The sequence below is a fragment of the Streptopelia decaocto genome (genome assembly GCF_964273445.1).
Source record: "Streptopelia decaocto genome assembly, chromosome: Z".
NCBI classification, from domain to species: domain Eukaryota; kingdom Metazoa; phylum Chordata; class Aves; order Columbiformes; family Columbidae; genus Streptopelia; species Streptopelia decaocto.
This window is the reverse complement of record NC_138657.1, coordinates 47,598,904-47,615,552: the sequence shown is the minus strand read 5'-3', so window position 1 is coordinate 47,615,552 and position 16,649 is coordinate 47,598,904. Positions and strand designations below refer to the sequence as shown.

Here is a 16,649-nt window from a genome sequence, read left to right as displayed (position 1 = left end):
ATACATCACCCTGCAGCTAGGCTTTTCAGCAGACGCACAGGGAATCAACATATATAAGACATTCACAGGCTGAGTGGCTACTCCTTGCCTCTTACACCCTCCTGCCCATCCTCCCTTCCTTTTGGAGTATCTTTCATATAATTTAAACAGCAACATAATATCGCAGTTTCCAAGATAATCCTTCTACTTAACTTTTAAAGGTGAAAAATACACAACTCGGGACAAAATAATAAAGTACACCTTAGAAAGAAGTTCAATAAGTTTGTGTGGGTATGCTTTTTTGTGCACTTACAAAAGGCAGATGAAATATTGGGGAAAACAAGGAAATAAAACTCCTGCCTATACTCCTCAGTAGGTCAAGATGAATGACATCAGCATCATTATTTACTCTATGAAGAAAATTGAATAAAATTTATGCATATTACTAAAGAACTGCTTAGGCTGGACAGTAAGAACCCATTTCATTGGCATTTGTATTAGATTGTTTTTCTGTTCCTGTTTCTGAGTTCCATTTCAATCCATGCCGATCACAGAGCCTGCTGAGCAGTGTTTCAGTAAACAGTACTGTTTAACACAGGAATGGAAGGCAGAAAGCCTCCTCTATTTTCTGTCCATCCTGCCATAGCTGCAGAAGTAAAATGCAGTGGTAAGAAAACAAATTTTAACCAACTACAGTAAGCCTGAAAATAAATAGGAAATTATATAGAGAACAGGTGGAGAACTACAGTCAGCCTAAGCAGGTGTGGACATCATAGTGTCTCTCTTCTACAAGCCTGCTATCTAATCACCTTTTCTGTTTTGGTTTGGTTGTGGTTGTTTTTTGTTTGGTTGCTTGGTTTGGTTTTGGTTTTTTAGGGAGGGAGGGGTTGGTTTTGCTTGTTTGTTTTGTGGGGTTTTTTTGTGGTTTTGTTTAAGCTTAAAGCTTTGAACACCCCAGACTGTTCTTTCTGGATACCCCAAGCAAAGTCACTAACCTTTTTCAAGTGACTCCAAAATTGCATTTCTATGGTGCAGCTAGAAAAGTTAGAGGTATTTATAGGCAACTTCACAACTTCCATTAAAACACTGTAGACACATTTAGATCTTACTTTTAATTCCCTCTTTTTTATATTTTGCTTCTCTCTGGCTACAGGTCTCCTCATATACACAGAGTGCCTCCAGAGGACAAGGCATTCAGAAGAGGACACCTCCTCCATTCCCACCCAAGAAGTGAACAGCAAAGCACAAACTGTTCCCAAAGTATCGCTATCGTAATGAAGAGCAAGGCAACTGATTCTGAAATGTCAGTAAAAATGAAAAACGGGCAGTAATCATGACTGTAGAACACAATCCTACCTCTTCCAACGACCTCTGCAGGGTATCCCTTACATGGAAACCAGCAACAAGAAAATGAAACACAGCTGGGCCTTAAAGATGTAAAGTATTTTGAAGTATAAGTCTACTAAGAAAAAGCACACAGAAATTCTTTTTTCAAAATTCCACATCTCTCAACAACTTTTTTTCATTTAGAACCCCTAAAAGGAAAAATGAAAGATTAATAGATACCAAAACTTTCCACAAGTGTCCCCAGGTTGCAGCTGCTGAGCACTAACAAGTTCACCATTTTACAGATGGAAGAACTGAGAAGCTGAAGATGAAAAACTGAGCAGCATTACCAGTGGTACTCAGAAAATGCACAGACACATGTTTATAGGCAGTTCTGCACAGCTTCCCCAAGATCAAGGCTTTCATACATAAAAACTTAACCTCCTACTTTTACAAAGAACATATTCCAACTCGTCTCTGCTTGCTACTAATTGTCAAATAATGCAAGAGGCAGCCACTCGTACCTGATTTAAACACCAGAAAATGCTACTGACTTGATATATCTAAAGGCCTTATGACCTTCTGAATTTTGACCTTTTAACATTCAGGCCAAATTTTGATTTTATGTATCTATAAATAGAAAAATTATCTGGTTTTAAACATCCACATTAGAAAGCTGCTGACTGAGAGATTATATGTTGTCTTCCTCTGCCCTCACCCCCAATCCTCAAAGGCAGCAGCCAACCTCATTGTAACAGAGAACACATGCAGAAGAGTTATGTTGGTAAGACTGAGCCTTGCTGTTAAAGTTCAACCTTTATGATCACACATCCCTCATCTCACCCATTTCTTACTCTACCTTATCGTTCTACCTGAGAGCCAGGAAGAAAGAGACATGGGTGAGATGCCAATTTTTAACACATGTGTGAAGGGACCACAGAGCTTGTGGCCTAAGTAGAAGCCAGGGGATTGATAGTGCCAGGAAGTACTGCAAAAGCATAGCAAAAGTACTGAAAAAAATGGGCTTATTTTCCATTGCTACACACAAATGAAGACAACAGTTCATTTGCAAAAACACTGCAGAGTTTCTGAGAAAAACAGGCAAGAAATTATATAGATGTCTGAGAATTTGCAATTAATCTCACGAATGTTTTTTATCTGAAAAGGCTGAAGGACCAAGCCTACAAAACCAGTTTGAGGCAAACAGGAAATAAATTTTGTAAGAAAAAAGATCTTTGTGTTTTTCAAATGCCATCAGGGCCTCAAAGTTTAAATCTGCCTGGCAATGAAACAAGCTATCAAGCTTAAACTTAAAAATTTTCAGCTACTTTTCTGCTGTTTATTTAGACTGAGAATGGTAAAGTTTCACATTATGGACAATTTAATATACTTGTGTACCAAGCAGGAGTTTCAGTGCTAACTACAGGCTTGAGGTTGCCCAAGCCTGCAACCAACTATACATGGCCAGCTGGGGTAGTTTTCTTCCTAAATTCTGTAACACAAAAACACATGGACAAAGCTGTTACGAGTGTTTTAGTGGGAACAGAGCATGTGCAGAGGCTGTAGCCAGTTAGAGAGTTTGTAAATGAATGTCTAATAGATTGTATTCATAAATTGTGTATATAGCCAGCTGAAACATAAGCATCCTGTAAAGAGATCCTGACTATAAGCTGGGTAATTAAATAATGTAAGATCACAAATGGAGACAGATAATTAACTATACCCTGCAGTACAATTGCCAAAGGTGAGTGCATACTCCTAGAGTCACACCATCTGGTAAACGGTTTCTAAGTAAAATGTCAAACTTACAGGACGTGGTTTATTCTGCCATCTATTTCTATGCTTGTAAGAAAACAAGAGTCTTCTCAGCATCTTGAAATTCTGGACTGCACCTTTATTTTTTCCTCTGATTAAATGGATTTAATCAGAGAAAATATATATGATAGATCAAAATCAGTCTAATGTAAGAACTGCTGTGCACGGCAAGCCCAGAATTTCTGGCTCTCATTGTTGAGCAATGAAATTTCTGACAGCTTTCTGCAGCAATGTGACAGCCTGGAAGCAAATTATAAATTTCAGGCTCATTTTTCTGAGGTGTTCCACACACTGAAGATGACACAGTTGTTCTTTACTAAAGCTCCTACTAATATGAGGAATTTTCTCAACATTCTGAAACCTCCTCTCAGGGAAGTTTCTGCTTTCCTATCAGCAGCAATATTTACTAGATTTTACTTCTCAGAACAAAATTCATTTCATAATGTACCTTGCCAAAAGCAGCAACCTTGTTTGTCTACAGAAATTCAGAAAGACCTTGAACCATGACTGTGTTGTCTGAGCTTATCCAGGCCTCCAACCACCTCTTCTAAATAAGAACCAAAAAAACCCTTTCTCTCAATCACATCCTTAAACCTTTTTGCATTCATTTAAGGCCTGTCCTACTTATTTTTGCAATTGCTAAAGGCTTACAAATCTGCTTGATGAAAAGACTAAACTCTGTTCAAGGGTGTACATGTAAGGTTGTTTGTGTTCTGGGAAGGAAAAGCGTGATGTCCTCATTGGAAAAGAAATGGTTGAGAGGTAGCTGATGAAAGTGAGAAGCAATTCAAAATTGTTTAGTCTTTGCACCTCATCACAGTTCCTCCAGCATGTCTTTTCAATTGTCCTCTTTTTTCGAGGCACTACAGATACAAATTACTCCTTTATTTAAAAAAAACCCCAACAAACTGGCATCTAAATGCATCACCCCAAAAGCTGAGAACTGAGAAGGCAAATGAAGGGGGTACATCATGGCACCTCTCTGGCATAGGAACATAACACTAACATCCACCAACTCTTACTGTTACTCCAATTCAAATATGTGACTTATTTTCAGAGGGAAGCAAAGGGCTAAACCGAAGGGGCAGGGGAAGCACCACTATCTCCTTAAATATCTAAGTGCAGGTCCTGCCTGCATGCCACACAGGCTGCACAGAATCTACAGCCTGAATCCAATTACTGATTCATCTAGCTCTAGCTAGAAGAAAAGCTCTGTTTCTCATACACTCTGCTTTGCTGTTAAAGATGGGGAAAGTATTCACAATGGCAAACTCAGGAAGCAGAACGGCATGCTTACTGAAGTAAGCAGAGCAAAATCTCCAAGGTATAGATTTGTTCACAGTCCAGAAATCTAGAGAAACACTGTAAAAACTAGGGGGACAAATAAAGCAAACCATGTCCTGGTTTTTTTTAGCAAGTAAAAAATAATCATTTAAGATTTCCAGACTTATTTGCTCTGTAGAATGATGAATATGTATTACCATCTTAGTTTCTAATGAAGTCAGACCTAATTTTGATTTTGAATGATGGGCTGCAGAAAAAAAGTTTAAAATATTTCCATCGTTATATTCCCCTTTCGAAGCATCTAGAAGTTACGGGAAATGAAATAAAAGGAAATAAAATTAGTATAGTAACATTTTAATATTATCTGTCTTTCGTCAGAAGTATTACATTGGGAGATTTAACAAAACAGCACATTTATCAGTTATTTTTTGTCTTGCATTTGCAGACAAAATCCTGTAACAAAATTCTTCAAATACATGTATAAAGAAGGAACAAAAACCCAAAGTATTGAATTATCACAAGGAATGCATACACAGCATTCACATTGAAAAAATAAATAAATAAATAAGAGCTCCCTCAAGAAGCCCTTAGTGGGGAAGATAAAGAATAAAATCATAGAAGAAATAAAGAGAGGGAAAGGCAAGAAAAGAGCAAAGCTTTCCATAGGAAAACCTGTAATTAGATAACTCAATCTAATGAAATCTGTGGAATGGATTTACAGAAAAAAATGAATTATTATCAAAAGACAACACTAGGCAAAAATAGTTTATTTGTCCTGAAGATTTTCAAGCATAAATGTTAAATACAGATGTATAAAAATACACAATAATAATACCTATATTGTATTGTACCTTACTGGATCTTCCTAGTGAAGAGGCATAGCAGAAACTCTTTAAGAACATACTCCTCCTCTGTTAAGATATTCAGTACCAATGATGTGACACTTCTGAAACCCTCAGACATTTTCTACAGTCTTTACTACATTTTTTTTGTATGTGGCTTCTATGGTTATAGAAAATGATCACAGTTGCTTAGAAAGCTCCGGACTAGATGGTCTAAGGAATTACTACTGTTAACAGTGGGAAAGAATGTGCAAGTGTGTGCCTATGTGGATCACTATTAAATAAATTACTGAAGGAAACAGATATTAAATAAAGACAGTACCTTTTGAGATCAAGCTTTGTTTGCAAATCAAAATCATAATTAGCTGATTGTTAATTTGTGCTCCCTCTACTGGTTAATTCACCCTATAGTCACCAAAATAATAATGCTCCGTAAAAAATTCCTAGGTTGTTGTGTTGCCACTCAACAGCCCCAAAAAAATCTGAAACCAAATAGCATTATTAAATACACAGCCGATATCTTACACATCAGTTCTAAATGTCACCTTAGCTCATTAAAATGTCAGCATGGAAGCAAAACAATCTTGTAGTTCAAAAATATGTTTCCTACAATACTAGCTTGGTTTGTGTGCCTAGTTCATAGAAATTCCACTTCCCTCAGATTGAGAAATGCAATTAAATATTTCAAACTCTGAATCACTATAAGAAACCACTGTTAATTGGATTTCTAATTGAAAGCTCCCTATTTTGTCCTCCTCATACACAACATCATCAGTGACTGAGCTGTGGAGCAGCCCAGATGACAGAACGGCTGGGGCTGGAAGGCTGGGGCTGGCAGCCCCACTCACCACAGGGTGACCCCGCGCTTCTGTCACGATGCTCAGGGGTTTGTCCCCTTGACTCCTGAGTATCTCCAAGGTTGGCACCTCTGTGACCTCTCCTGATAACTCATAAGCCTAATTAACTGCCCCCATGGTGAAAAACTAACACGGCATATGTGAAATATTTGTTGGATGCAAACCAAGCATAATTCGAAGTCTGAGTATAAGCAAATGAGAAAATTGTAATGAAACCCAGGAAAAAAAAGAGTTTACCAAAAATGATGTGATCTGATCCCAAATTACTGCTAGTCAAAAGCAGCATATTTCCTGGGCAATGCAAATGTCACTAGCAGCTCAAATCACCTGAAAGAACCAAAGACCGCCTCACTTTTGAATTTTGATGGTATAATACCTATGGGACTCTGCATTTCATCTGAAGCTGACAAAATACACTCTATAAATATTTATATAGAATACAGCAGATCCTCTGACTCTTCTAATTTCATGAAGCACAAATAACATTCATATACCCACACATTTTCTGATTACCTCTCCCGGAGAGATAATTTAAATATTACTTTTAAATGTCAGCTTCTGACAATGAACTGTTTAAAAGATCTTTAAGTGAACTGAGTTGTAGTAAACATTAATGTATTAGTACAATTTCTTCTAGTTCGAAAAAGTGGAAACAATGGCCAATTTCATTTACCTTGCTTGGTAAGGGGTTTTCTATTAATAGACATAAGTTATGTAGATGAGCAAGACAAACTTCTATTATTACATACATATTAGAAATGTAAACATTTAACACCTCGCATAACATCTGACTTTTAGAATTTATTCTGAGTATTCTCAGAAGAGCAAAGAGGCAGTGTGACAAACAGCACTACTGCCCCCTAATGAAACAGCTCACAAAAGCTCCTCTGTAACGGCATTTCAGGTCTTTCCTGAAAAAATTCAAGCTAAATACATGAACCATAAGGAAACAAAACAAAAAGTTTTGTAAGAAATGAAGACAATCATTAAGAACATACATGCTAAATTCATTACAGACTTCTGTGCAAAAGGCACACACATTCGGGGAAGGAAAAAGAGAAGTATGTAGTATCTAGGATTTTCAGATGACTTAATACAAAGAGATCATGCAAAATACAGAACAAAAATTATGCTCCAACACGTCTGTCAATATATAAGCAGATATTAGCCAATCTTAAACCTATTCTATACTAGATGTAATAAATTCAGAAAAAAACCCTGTCATTATCTTCACACCAACCCAGGTTTTTAAATGTTAGTGTCTGTTGTGTGAGAATATCAGTATGTTTTTCTTGTAGCACTGTTCTATCTAAAAGCTAGTTGTAAGTCTATTCTAGGCTTGTAATGATTGCAAAATAATTCTGATCTTGGTATCTAATTATACCAACAGAAAGAAACAGAGATAAAAAAATTCTAAAAATCTACTTGCTGAATTCTATTTGTAAAGGAAAGACACAAATTTTCTATGTCATGTGAAAGTGACTTTTTTTTTTTTCCCTAATGTTTTAAAAATTGTTTTTCCACAGAACTGAATCTGTATGCAGTGCTGCCCAATGCAGCTTGGACATAAAATATTGTCTAGTTCCTCTATTTGCATTACAAAAATACAGATTGCAGTGCACTGCTGAAAAAAATACAACTGCCACAGGTCCTGGTGAGAAGCATAAACCTAAGCTTTTCTGTTTTACTATAAAGTAGAAATTCCACACACATTAGTAAAATTACTGTGATTTAAATGCAATACTGAAGCAGAACTGAATTCTGATTTTTCCCCTCAAGTCTTTTATACCAACTTTTTCATAGATGAATATTCTGACAGACACCACAGAAGTAAAGACTCCAATTTCTATTAGCAAGATAAGGTAAAAAGTAATTCATGTGTTTAATTTAAAACATGCTAGCTAACAGAAGACACAGATTTTATGGATAAAAAATTATGCTTATTGAGCATAATGGAACTTAAGACTTTACCACAAAACCTCCAAATATTGGCTTTCTGTGGCCTGACATACTATGTCATCATTCATATAAATACATCATTAGCACAGAGGGGTTACAAGTGATCAGTAATATCTTACATAACTACACATGGCAGAAGGTTGCAAGCTACTAGGCATTAAAAGTATAAGAAGTACGAATCACACGCTATGTGATAAAAATTAGTTATCTACAAAGATATTTTAGAGACCTAAGATATTTCTGTTACGTTACAGCCCAAAGAGGTGGTAACACAGCTCTCAGTCTACCTAATAGATATGCTATTACATCAGTACGTCACATTTCTAAGTGATTACTACAATTTCATTAAACATAGAAATGATAACTCTGGCAAGACAAGCAACTACCAAGAGTTCCAACTTGTGCCTCCAAACTTTGAACATAAGGCCATCACCACAACTCATTCCAACTCTGCCAGGTATATATTTCTTACCTTTGAATCTTCATTGCTCATTCCCAGCTCTAGCACAGCTTGAGGAGACTTCAGCTTTGCTTGCATGGACTCTGCCATTTGAAGATTAAGCTGCCATCCAATTGTTTCAAGCTATAAAACACAAATTTACATTACAATCAGATGGTACAGAAGCTCTCAGGTCAGCTTTCAATATTGTGAATGGTCTGTGTCAGTGAACACAATGTTAGGCTCTACAAAGGTTAAGCATTTTTATACAATGCACATTCTGCAAATTCTCCTGGACTCCAAGACAGATTTGCTTCTCTCTCGCCAAATATATCAGTTCAAACTGCCTGTGACCACCCGAAATAAAGCAACCTCATATGCCTCAGATCTGCTCGAACCAATCAAAAAAAACACAACTAAGGATCCAAACTCCTTGTGGGAAGCTTACCAGAAAAGTTGTGGATTCAGTTTTATTTCATATTTATTTTTATTTTAGGAAAAAAAAAAAATTACCAATAAATGGTAAACCACCTCCAGCTAAAAATGGTAATTTCTTAATCAACAGATCTACTCATGTGTGTTCTACCATATACAGACGTTAATGACAAAAATAATTCGGTGCTGCTTTTTAAATTGTTACTACTGAAAAACCAAAAACCACTTAAGCACGTGAGCAACAGAATTTTTAATCAAAAGATACATAAAAATACATCTCAAATTGCTTTTTAATCATTAATCTAAAATTATATTCAAGCATTATCAAACTATACCTCACACATTAATGAAGTACTCAAGAACAGAACTACAAGTCTCTCATGAAACAACCTGGCCTGCCTGAGTAAAGAAAAGTAGAAATATGAATCTTAACATCTGGAAAGTGTCTTTTCTCTGCTAGTAAATACTGTGGCTGACTTGTTAGAAGTGAAAGTGTATCACATCTCGTTTAACTTCCTACCAGTCCAACAATTCAGCAGAGAACCCAACACATGCCCTGCCTCCTACAGTGACAGTAACCTCTAGATGAAAGCCAGAATAGAAACTGAGTGGCAGAAATGTCTTCCATGGGCACAACTCGAAGACTGAACTTCCAAAATTCATTGCAGCTATACCATTTACATTTACACATTAATGTACACTAAATTGCATTTTTTTTGTGTGTATTGCATCAATATTATACCAATTACGTAACAAACACTTAATGCTGTATGACTAAGCATACCGAAAGGAAAATTGCATATCATGACCTGTTAATCAACACTACCAGTCCAAGATGGTTAGGGAGGTCAGACAAGGCTAAACAAAGTTAAAAGAAAGACAGAGACAGTCTCAGATTGACCATGTGTACAGCTATAGGAACAAGACAGTAGGAGGAACTTTGGCAAGTCAGCCTGCAGCCTCTTAGCCGCTCTGCAATAAATGCCCCTACTCAGGCTTCATTCTGTAGTAAAAATAAGGAAGTTTACACATTAATCAATTCGATGAAAGCATCCATACAACACAAACAGACAGAGCTAAAATACTGTAAATCTGGTCTAGCTCATTATGTGGTAGGTGTAGCTCTAGTAAGAGTATGCCCACAGCCTACATACTAAAGACAAGTTTTATACATTCTGAAAGCAGAGTAATTCTCAATCATAATTCTCTAGTTTGATTTCCTCTCACCTGATTATATCTAGGTTGATAAAAATAACAGGGCATTGCCTATCCCACCCAAAAGTACAGGACAATCCAAAGCAGATCTTGTGTATCTGCTCAAGTCAATCACACTAATGGACAAGTCTGCCAAGCCCCTGTGCTGTCAGTTATCTGGAATCTTCCAGAAAATTATACCACAGTGACAGAGCTGGACAACATTTTTCTCTCCACAAACTTCAATGAAATTAAATAAAGAAATTACCTCTGTTTCTCTCAGGAGCATCTTGCCTTATTCTAGGTTTTAGATCAAGAAAGAAGTTATGTTCAGCTAAAGAACCCTATCAAAATAGATAACCGTCAACAGAGAAGGACCCAAATGCTGACTCACGGGCTAGTGGTGGGAGCAGCCCAAAGCAGGAGACAGGTAACGGTACCACCTACTTCGATAAAACAGCTAACCACTCTGGTCAAAAACAGATAGTGAGCAAGATCTGCAATGTGATGGCTCTTCATACTGTAGTCACTAAGGCTTAAGCCCCACATGCCTCAATTTAGAAAGGCCTTTCTATCATTACTTAAACTGTTTATTATGGTAGTATGGAAACCAAGCCTTAGCTAGCCAAGCTAGCAGCTTATCCAGGATTATAAAGCAATGCCACTAGAGACAAGAACAATATCCTAGGAAGCTTGACTTTTTAAGACTTTCCTAAAGTCGTTAAACAGTGACTGTATATAGCATAAAAAACAAACCATCGAAAGTAAAGAAATACAAATTTATGTCTTCTATTTCAATTTTAATATACATCAATCCAGGAATATTGTAGAGGGCTCAGAACAAATACAATACATGTGGCAGCACAGTGGCCTGAGTTTATCACTGAATGGCAGTCATAATTCTTTTTTCTATACTGCTTTACCTTAAAATTACTTTATTTTCCTGTACGATTCATGTGCTTTTCCTGTTTTAAATACAGCCGTATGAGAACAATATTTGATTAACAAACAGTATGCTGCCTAAGGCTTCAAAATGGTCTGACTATTTATTTTCTTGAAAGAAAAATGTAACATGTATTTGGCTATGGTCATGTTTACTTAGAAGACATTCAACATCCTGAAATACCAATTAACCTTTTGAGAGTGGTGACATGTTTCTGCATGGCATTTCTGTCAAGGTACAGTATTTGGTAGCCACAAAGTGATACATATTTTAGGACCATTGTTTTTTCAAAAATGAAAGGGCTACAAAATTATTTTCACTTCTGATAGAAAACTTGTTACAGAAAACATAACACTGGGAGAGACTATATGGTGCCAGAATCTGCAATACATTACCTGAAAAGCATTTACTGAGGGGGGCAGGGAAGTACTTCTCTATAACTAGCACGAAAATAAAGCCATGTTTTTAGTTACTGTAGACCTTTAGCTACTTTTTACAATTTCTTATCAGCAGTTTAGACATGTGCAAGCTACCTTGTCACTGCAACAACAACCATTGTTGAAAATGTCCTATTTAGCACTGTAAGTTCTCACTGTTATCTCCAGCACTTATTTAACCTCAGGGTTATGTTTAGAAAATAAAAAACAGGTGCAAGCTGGAAAACAATGAAAGGAAGAAACATAGATACTAAATAAAAGCAATAGTAAGCACTATTAAAATGCTTCAGATCTGCTGCAGGAAACCTATGGCAAATGATTCCAGACAGCAAAGATATGAGGAAGCTTTTGACAGCCCCTGTAATCCTCAGTTCCCATGCCCACTTTGTTCCACTCAGGCTTCTGAAGAAGACACCATGACAGCCATGACTAATAAGCATGCAAGAACCCACACACTTTTCCCTTCCAGCACTCACACAGTACCCGCTGCAGAAACGATAAAATGTTGTAGCTGCTACACCAGCTCTGCACCCCCTACAAATGTAGGGCCACCCATGCCTGTCCCAGATCCACGCTAAGGAGCTGCCAGGTTGCCTAATACAAGAGGATCTTATGCTTCATCTATAGATCACTAACACCTTTACAAGTAAATAAATATATAACCTCTGGTCAATTTATGATCATGTCTATGATATCCACAGTCATTTTCCTCCAGTGGAAAACACGGGAGCTTCCAACTCTTGCCCGCTGTCCTGTCTGCCAGAGTACTTCCCATATTAAATAGTAGAGTGTAGTATTTTACATATTAGGACAAGATCATGAGCAATCTAACACAACTATAGTAAAACACCTTGGTGAAAGTCATCCTCTGCAAAAATTCCATGCACCCTAAATGTCATGTCAGCTTTCACAGCTTTTCTGATATGAACTTTAAGCACAATCTCCAACCAAATAAAGGACTTCACCAGCCAAAATTAACATTCACAGAATCCACCACTTCCCTCATCACTTACAGCCCATTATGTTTTTACATACCATTGTCTCTTCCTCTTGTTATTTTCACTACAGTCCCTAGCTTTCACTTTTGACTGCCTATAAACATTACTACAAATTAAAACAAAACTGAGAAGAAATTCAATAAATCAGATAAATATGACAAGTTCCTATATTAGTTGTCAAAAAAATCAAAATAATTCTCCCTTCTCAACGATGTAAAGGTATTTATCTTATACCCTTTAATGAGAAATCAAATAAACGTTCTCTGGCAGAGATATTCAGGCTAAAAACGTCAGGGAAGAAACAGGTTTATTAGATTCAAAACTGAAAGACTACAGCTTTGAGAGTGAATGCAGACTGGACGTCCAGAACAGGCAGGTTGTAGGACTCCAACCTGAAGGACCAATAACAGAGCCAAAGTGGCTGAGAAACTCACACTGAAAAAAATACGTTTGCGAAGACTTTAATTTGAGAAAATAAAATAACATGGGAATATTGGGAAAAAAGGGAAAAATGAAACTGGAAACAATTTCAGAAAACACATGAGCACCTAAAATGTCTTCCCTAACTCTTCCAACTTCAGCTGTTCAAAACTTCTGGAGCAGGGTCCAGTATTTTTAAGAGAGGAGAGGCAAAAAGGGGTTTAAACACTCAGTCAGTGTTTCCAGTTCCCAGAGCAGGGAAAGGGGATATTTTCTTATTTTGGACTGAGATCACATCTCCTGTCTGTCTCTACATCCATGAAGACTGGAAGCTTGTTTTAATTTTAAATGGAAAACTGGAATTTTCATATAAATCACTTGCTTCTAGAAGACTAAACTTTCAGAAGGTCATCTAACATCATAAAGAATCATTACATGAACTATAGAAAATCAGTATTATTGCTCTCAGAACTCACTGATGTAACACAAACAGCTTACTTCTTACCACAATGCAAGCAGGATGACATAATACCATGCAAATCACTATTTCTCCTCCACGGGTAACCCATGATTTGGTACCTATTTGTCCCTTAGAAAGTGCTGTAAGCATTGACCTCAGAGAAAGTGAGAGTAACGATTAGTAAACAAAGCACTGAGCCTGCAGTATGGAAATACTGCTTAGACACATAAAATCAACATGACTGAGGTTTTTATAACTGACAGAGATTTAGACAGTTACAGAAAAGCTGATCATTTTATAGCTCAAATGTAACATATTATGAAGATCTAATTATTTCAATCAGACTCTTGAACTCCATTCTCTTGGCAAGATTTGCAGCTCTGAGAACACCTATCTTTCCCTAAATAGAATAAAATATTATGTACTTCACTTCTGTGTAATACTAAAACATGAAATCACAATCTTCAGCTAATGAGAGAATAATTACATTGTGTTATATTCAGAACACATACAAAATTCAGAACACATGCGCAAATGCAATTAATCAGCATTATAGGTTAAATATAATTTAACAAGCCACTATAAATAAACTGGCTTCAGCAAAGATTGTCAGGATCCTGGCATTTCCTTTAGTAGCCTCTCAGACAAACAAGTGTATGCATTTCTACAGGGAGAGAGAAATGCCGATTAGCATTTAGCAAATAGCAAGAATTTTCAAAATTAGAATTTCACCCTAAAGTCTAAGATGTGAAAAAAAACAGTCCTCTAGGCTGAACTCTTGTTAACAAGTCTGATGGGCAGAGGATGCAGAAGCAATTCTAAATTAGTAGCACTGTTCAGTATTCTATGTTTATGGGTAAAAAAAAGCTTATGAAAGCCCTGGATGGGAAAGGAACACATAGCTTAAGCAAACTAGCATGTGCAATTTTTGAAGTCTACTGCTATTACAAAAAATGTTTTGAGTATTGCCAAAAGGTAACTGGCAAAAAAAGTGGTAATATTATCGCTACATTTGGTAATGTTTGAAAATCAACTATATAATAATTTTTCAACTGTATTATTTCAGTTGGGTATTTCTCCCATCATCAATGGGTTGTTTTAGTTTGTCTTTTTGCACTGTTTTTTTTAAAGCAACAAAACCTCCTAATAACATGTACCTTTTTAGAGAGCAAAAGGTTTTCCTTACCCTGAAGTTGCTAAGGGGCTGTTGAAGCTTTCCAACATGAGGGATGAGAATTTTAAAGTAAATGGAGCCTGTGGCCCATAGTCAGAACGAAAAGCCAGCAAGAGTAACCTTTAGAGTAACCATGTCACATGCTGCAAAAATTGAGAAGAAGAACATGTACTAAGGAAATTACGGTATGATACTAAATCTTACTCATCTAGCTCATAATGTACTCATCAGTTCAGTTGAATTGGCCTCTAGTGACAAGACTAACTTGAGCACAGTTGAAAAGAAGTCTTAACATCCCTCCTGAAAATTCAAACCTTGGCACAAAACTGAGTCCTTCTAATAGTGAGTGTAACCTCTTGCGGTATTGGTGGTGCTGAAGGACTTGGTTAATAGAGACATACCTGTTCTTGGTTGCCGGCAGCTTCGTATGGCACAGAATGCAGGTTTAGCCTTGCATAGCTGAAAAACAACATCCAAGTCTCCTGACTTTGAGTCAGTACTCAAAGAGGCACTTCAGGGTAGTTTAATACCGTTACTGGTGGTTCATATAGTTACTGTCCCTCACAGGCAGTCTGATTGCTTTGAGGACAGGCTGAAGCACTGTAATTGACTTCATTTTTGTGAGGTTTTTAAAAACTGCAATAGAAATTGCATGCCAAAAAGAACTTCTTACTGGCTCAGTCTTTACCAGTACCATAAAAAATGGTTTTCTGTTAGGCAGAAGCCTATTTCAGATAGTAGGATGGTTACAGTAATACAGAAATTAGATTCATGTACCACTGGTATGTGGGCCCACCCATTTGATTTTCAAGTACTTCAATCCTTATTTTGAGAGGCCATCCAGTTCAAAATTATATGGTATTTGGGATAACTCAAAATGTTCCTGTACATGGGATTATGTATTTCATATCCTAAAGAAAAAACCAACCAAACAACAACACACCAACATGCTTGTTTCTTTAATGCTTTTTCTGAAAAAAATAATAATAATATGCAAGTGTAATGGCACTATTTTTCAGACTTACAGTCTCCTCATCTACTTCTACCAAATGCTGTGTATCTCTTAAGAGCACACACAGCAACTACTCTTCAAAGCAAGTTCAGCTTCACTACATCCATGTTGGAGTGCTCATCTAGTTAAAAGGCTACTTTAACTCACAGTCTAAAGTAAATATTGATAACTTAAGATTCCAAAGTCTAAACTTCTACTATCATAGCGTTAAGAGTGAGTAACTAACACTACACCAGAGTGCATAATAGGGGGATGAAAACACAGCCTTCAGTCCATTCTTGAGGAAGTAGATTTATGATAGCTGAAGAAATAAGGTTGAAGAACTACCCCTGAGTAGCACCAGTGTAAGCAAAAGTATTACATACTTTAAAGACAGAGCCTGACAAATTCAGGAAGTGCACTGTACCATGTGTCTGTTTGCTTGCAGTAATGGGGAAAGTGAACACCTCAATGCCTCTGGCTACATGAACCTTGGCAAGGAACCTGTCCTGACTCCAAAGGCAACTACAGAAAGAGAAAAATGAAATCCTGTTTTAACAAAAGAAATCAGAATTTTCTCTTTTTAACTCAGACGCCAACTCATTTCAGCTATTTTTCCCTCTAATTTGAGAGGACCAGTCCAACCTCAAAGATAAAAACATTTCCTGGAACAATCTGAAAGAGCTATTTATGTAATTTAAGGTGTCCATAGTATTACTCTCACCAAAGCTGTTACGAACAATTCATTGAGACATAATAGGATATGAAAGACATCTTAAGCAAATCTTTTTCTCATATTATTACAATACCATATATTACACTGACAAAAACCACTTAAGAATGTATTCCAGCTAAAAAAAAATTATAAGGAAATAAATAATAAGAATTTTTCTGGTGCAGATGTTTCACTTAAAATACACATATATCAGTTGTTCTAAACAAATAACCTAGAGGAAAATTACTACAGCTATCCTTTCACCCAATTTAATTCTTGAAAGAGTAACTCCCATAGTTCCTCCACTGAAGATCAAGTACTCCTCATTTCATTGTAGAAAAAGAAAGAATACTATTTTAAACTTTGGGGGTCCTCTCCCCA

The 16,649-nt window shown here is 36.7% G+C and overlaps 1 protein-coding gene across 1 annotated transcript in view; it reads right to left on the bottom strand.

Annotated features, from left to right (window-relative positions):
- COMMD10 (COMM domain containing 10) overlaps positions 1 to 16,649 on the bottom strand; it is a 105,549-nt gene that overhangs the window by 75,982 nt on the left and 12,918 nt on the right. Inside the window, exon 5 of the mRNA XM_082074519.1 lies at positions 8,535 to 8,645. Coding sequence (XP_081930645.1) covers positions 8,535 to 8,645 — 111 coding nt within the window. The remainder of the gene's footprint in view (positions 1 to 8,534; positions 8,646 to 16,649) is intronic.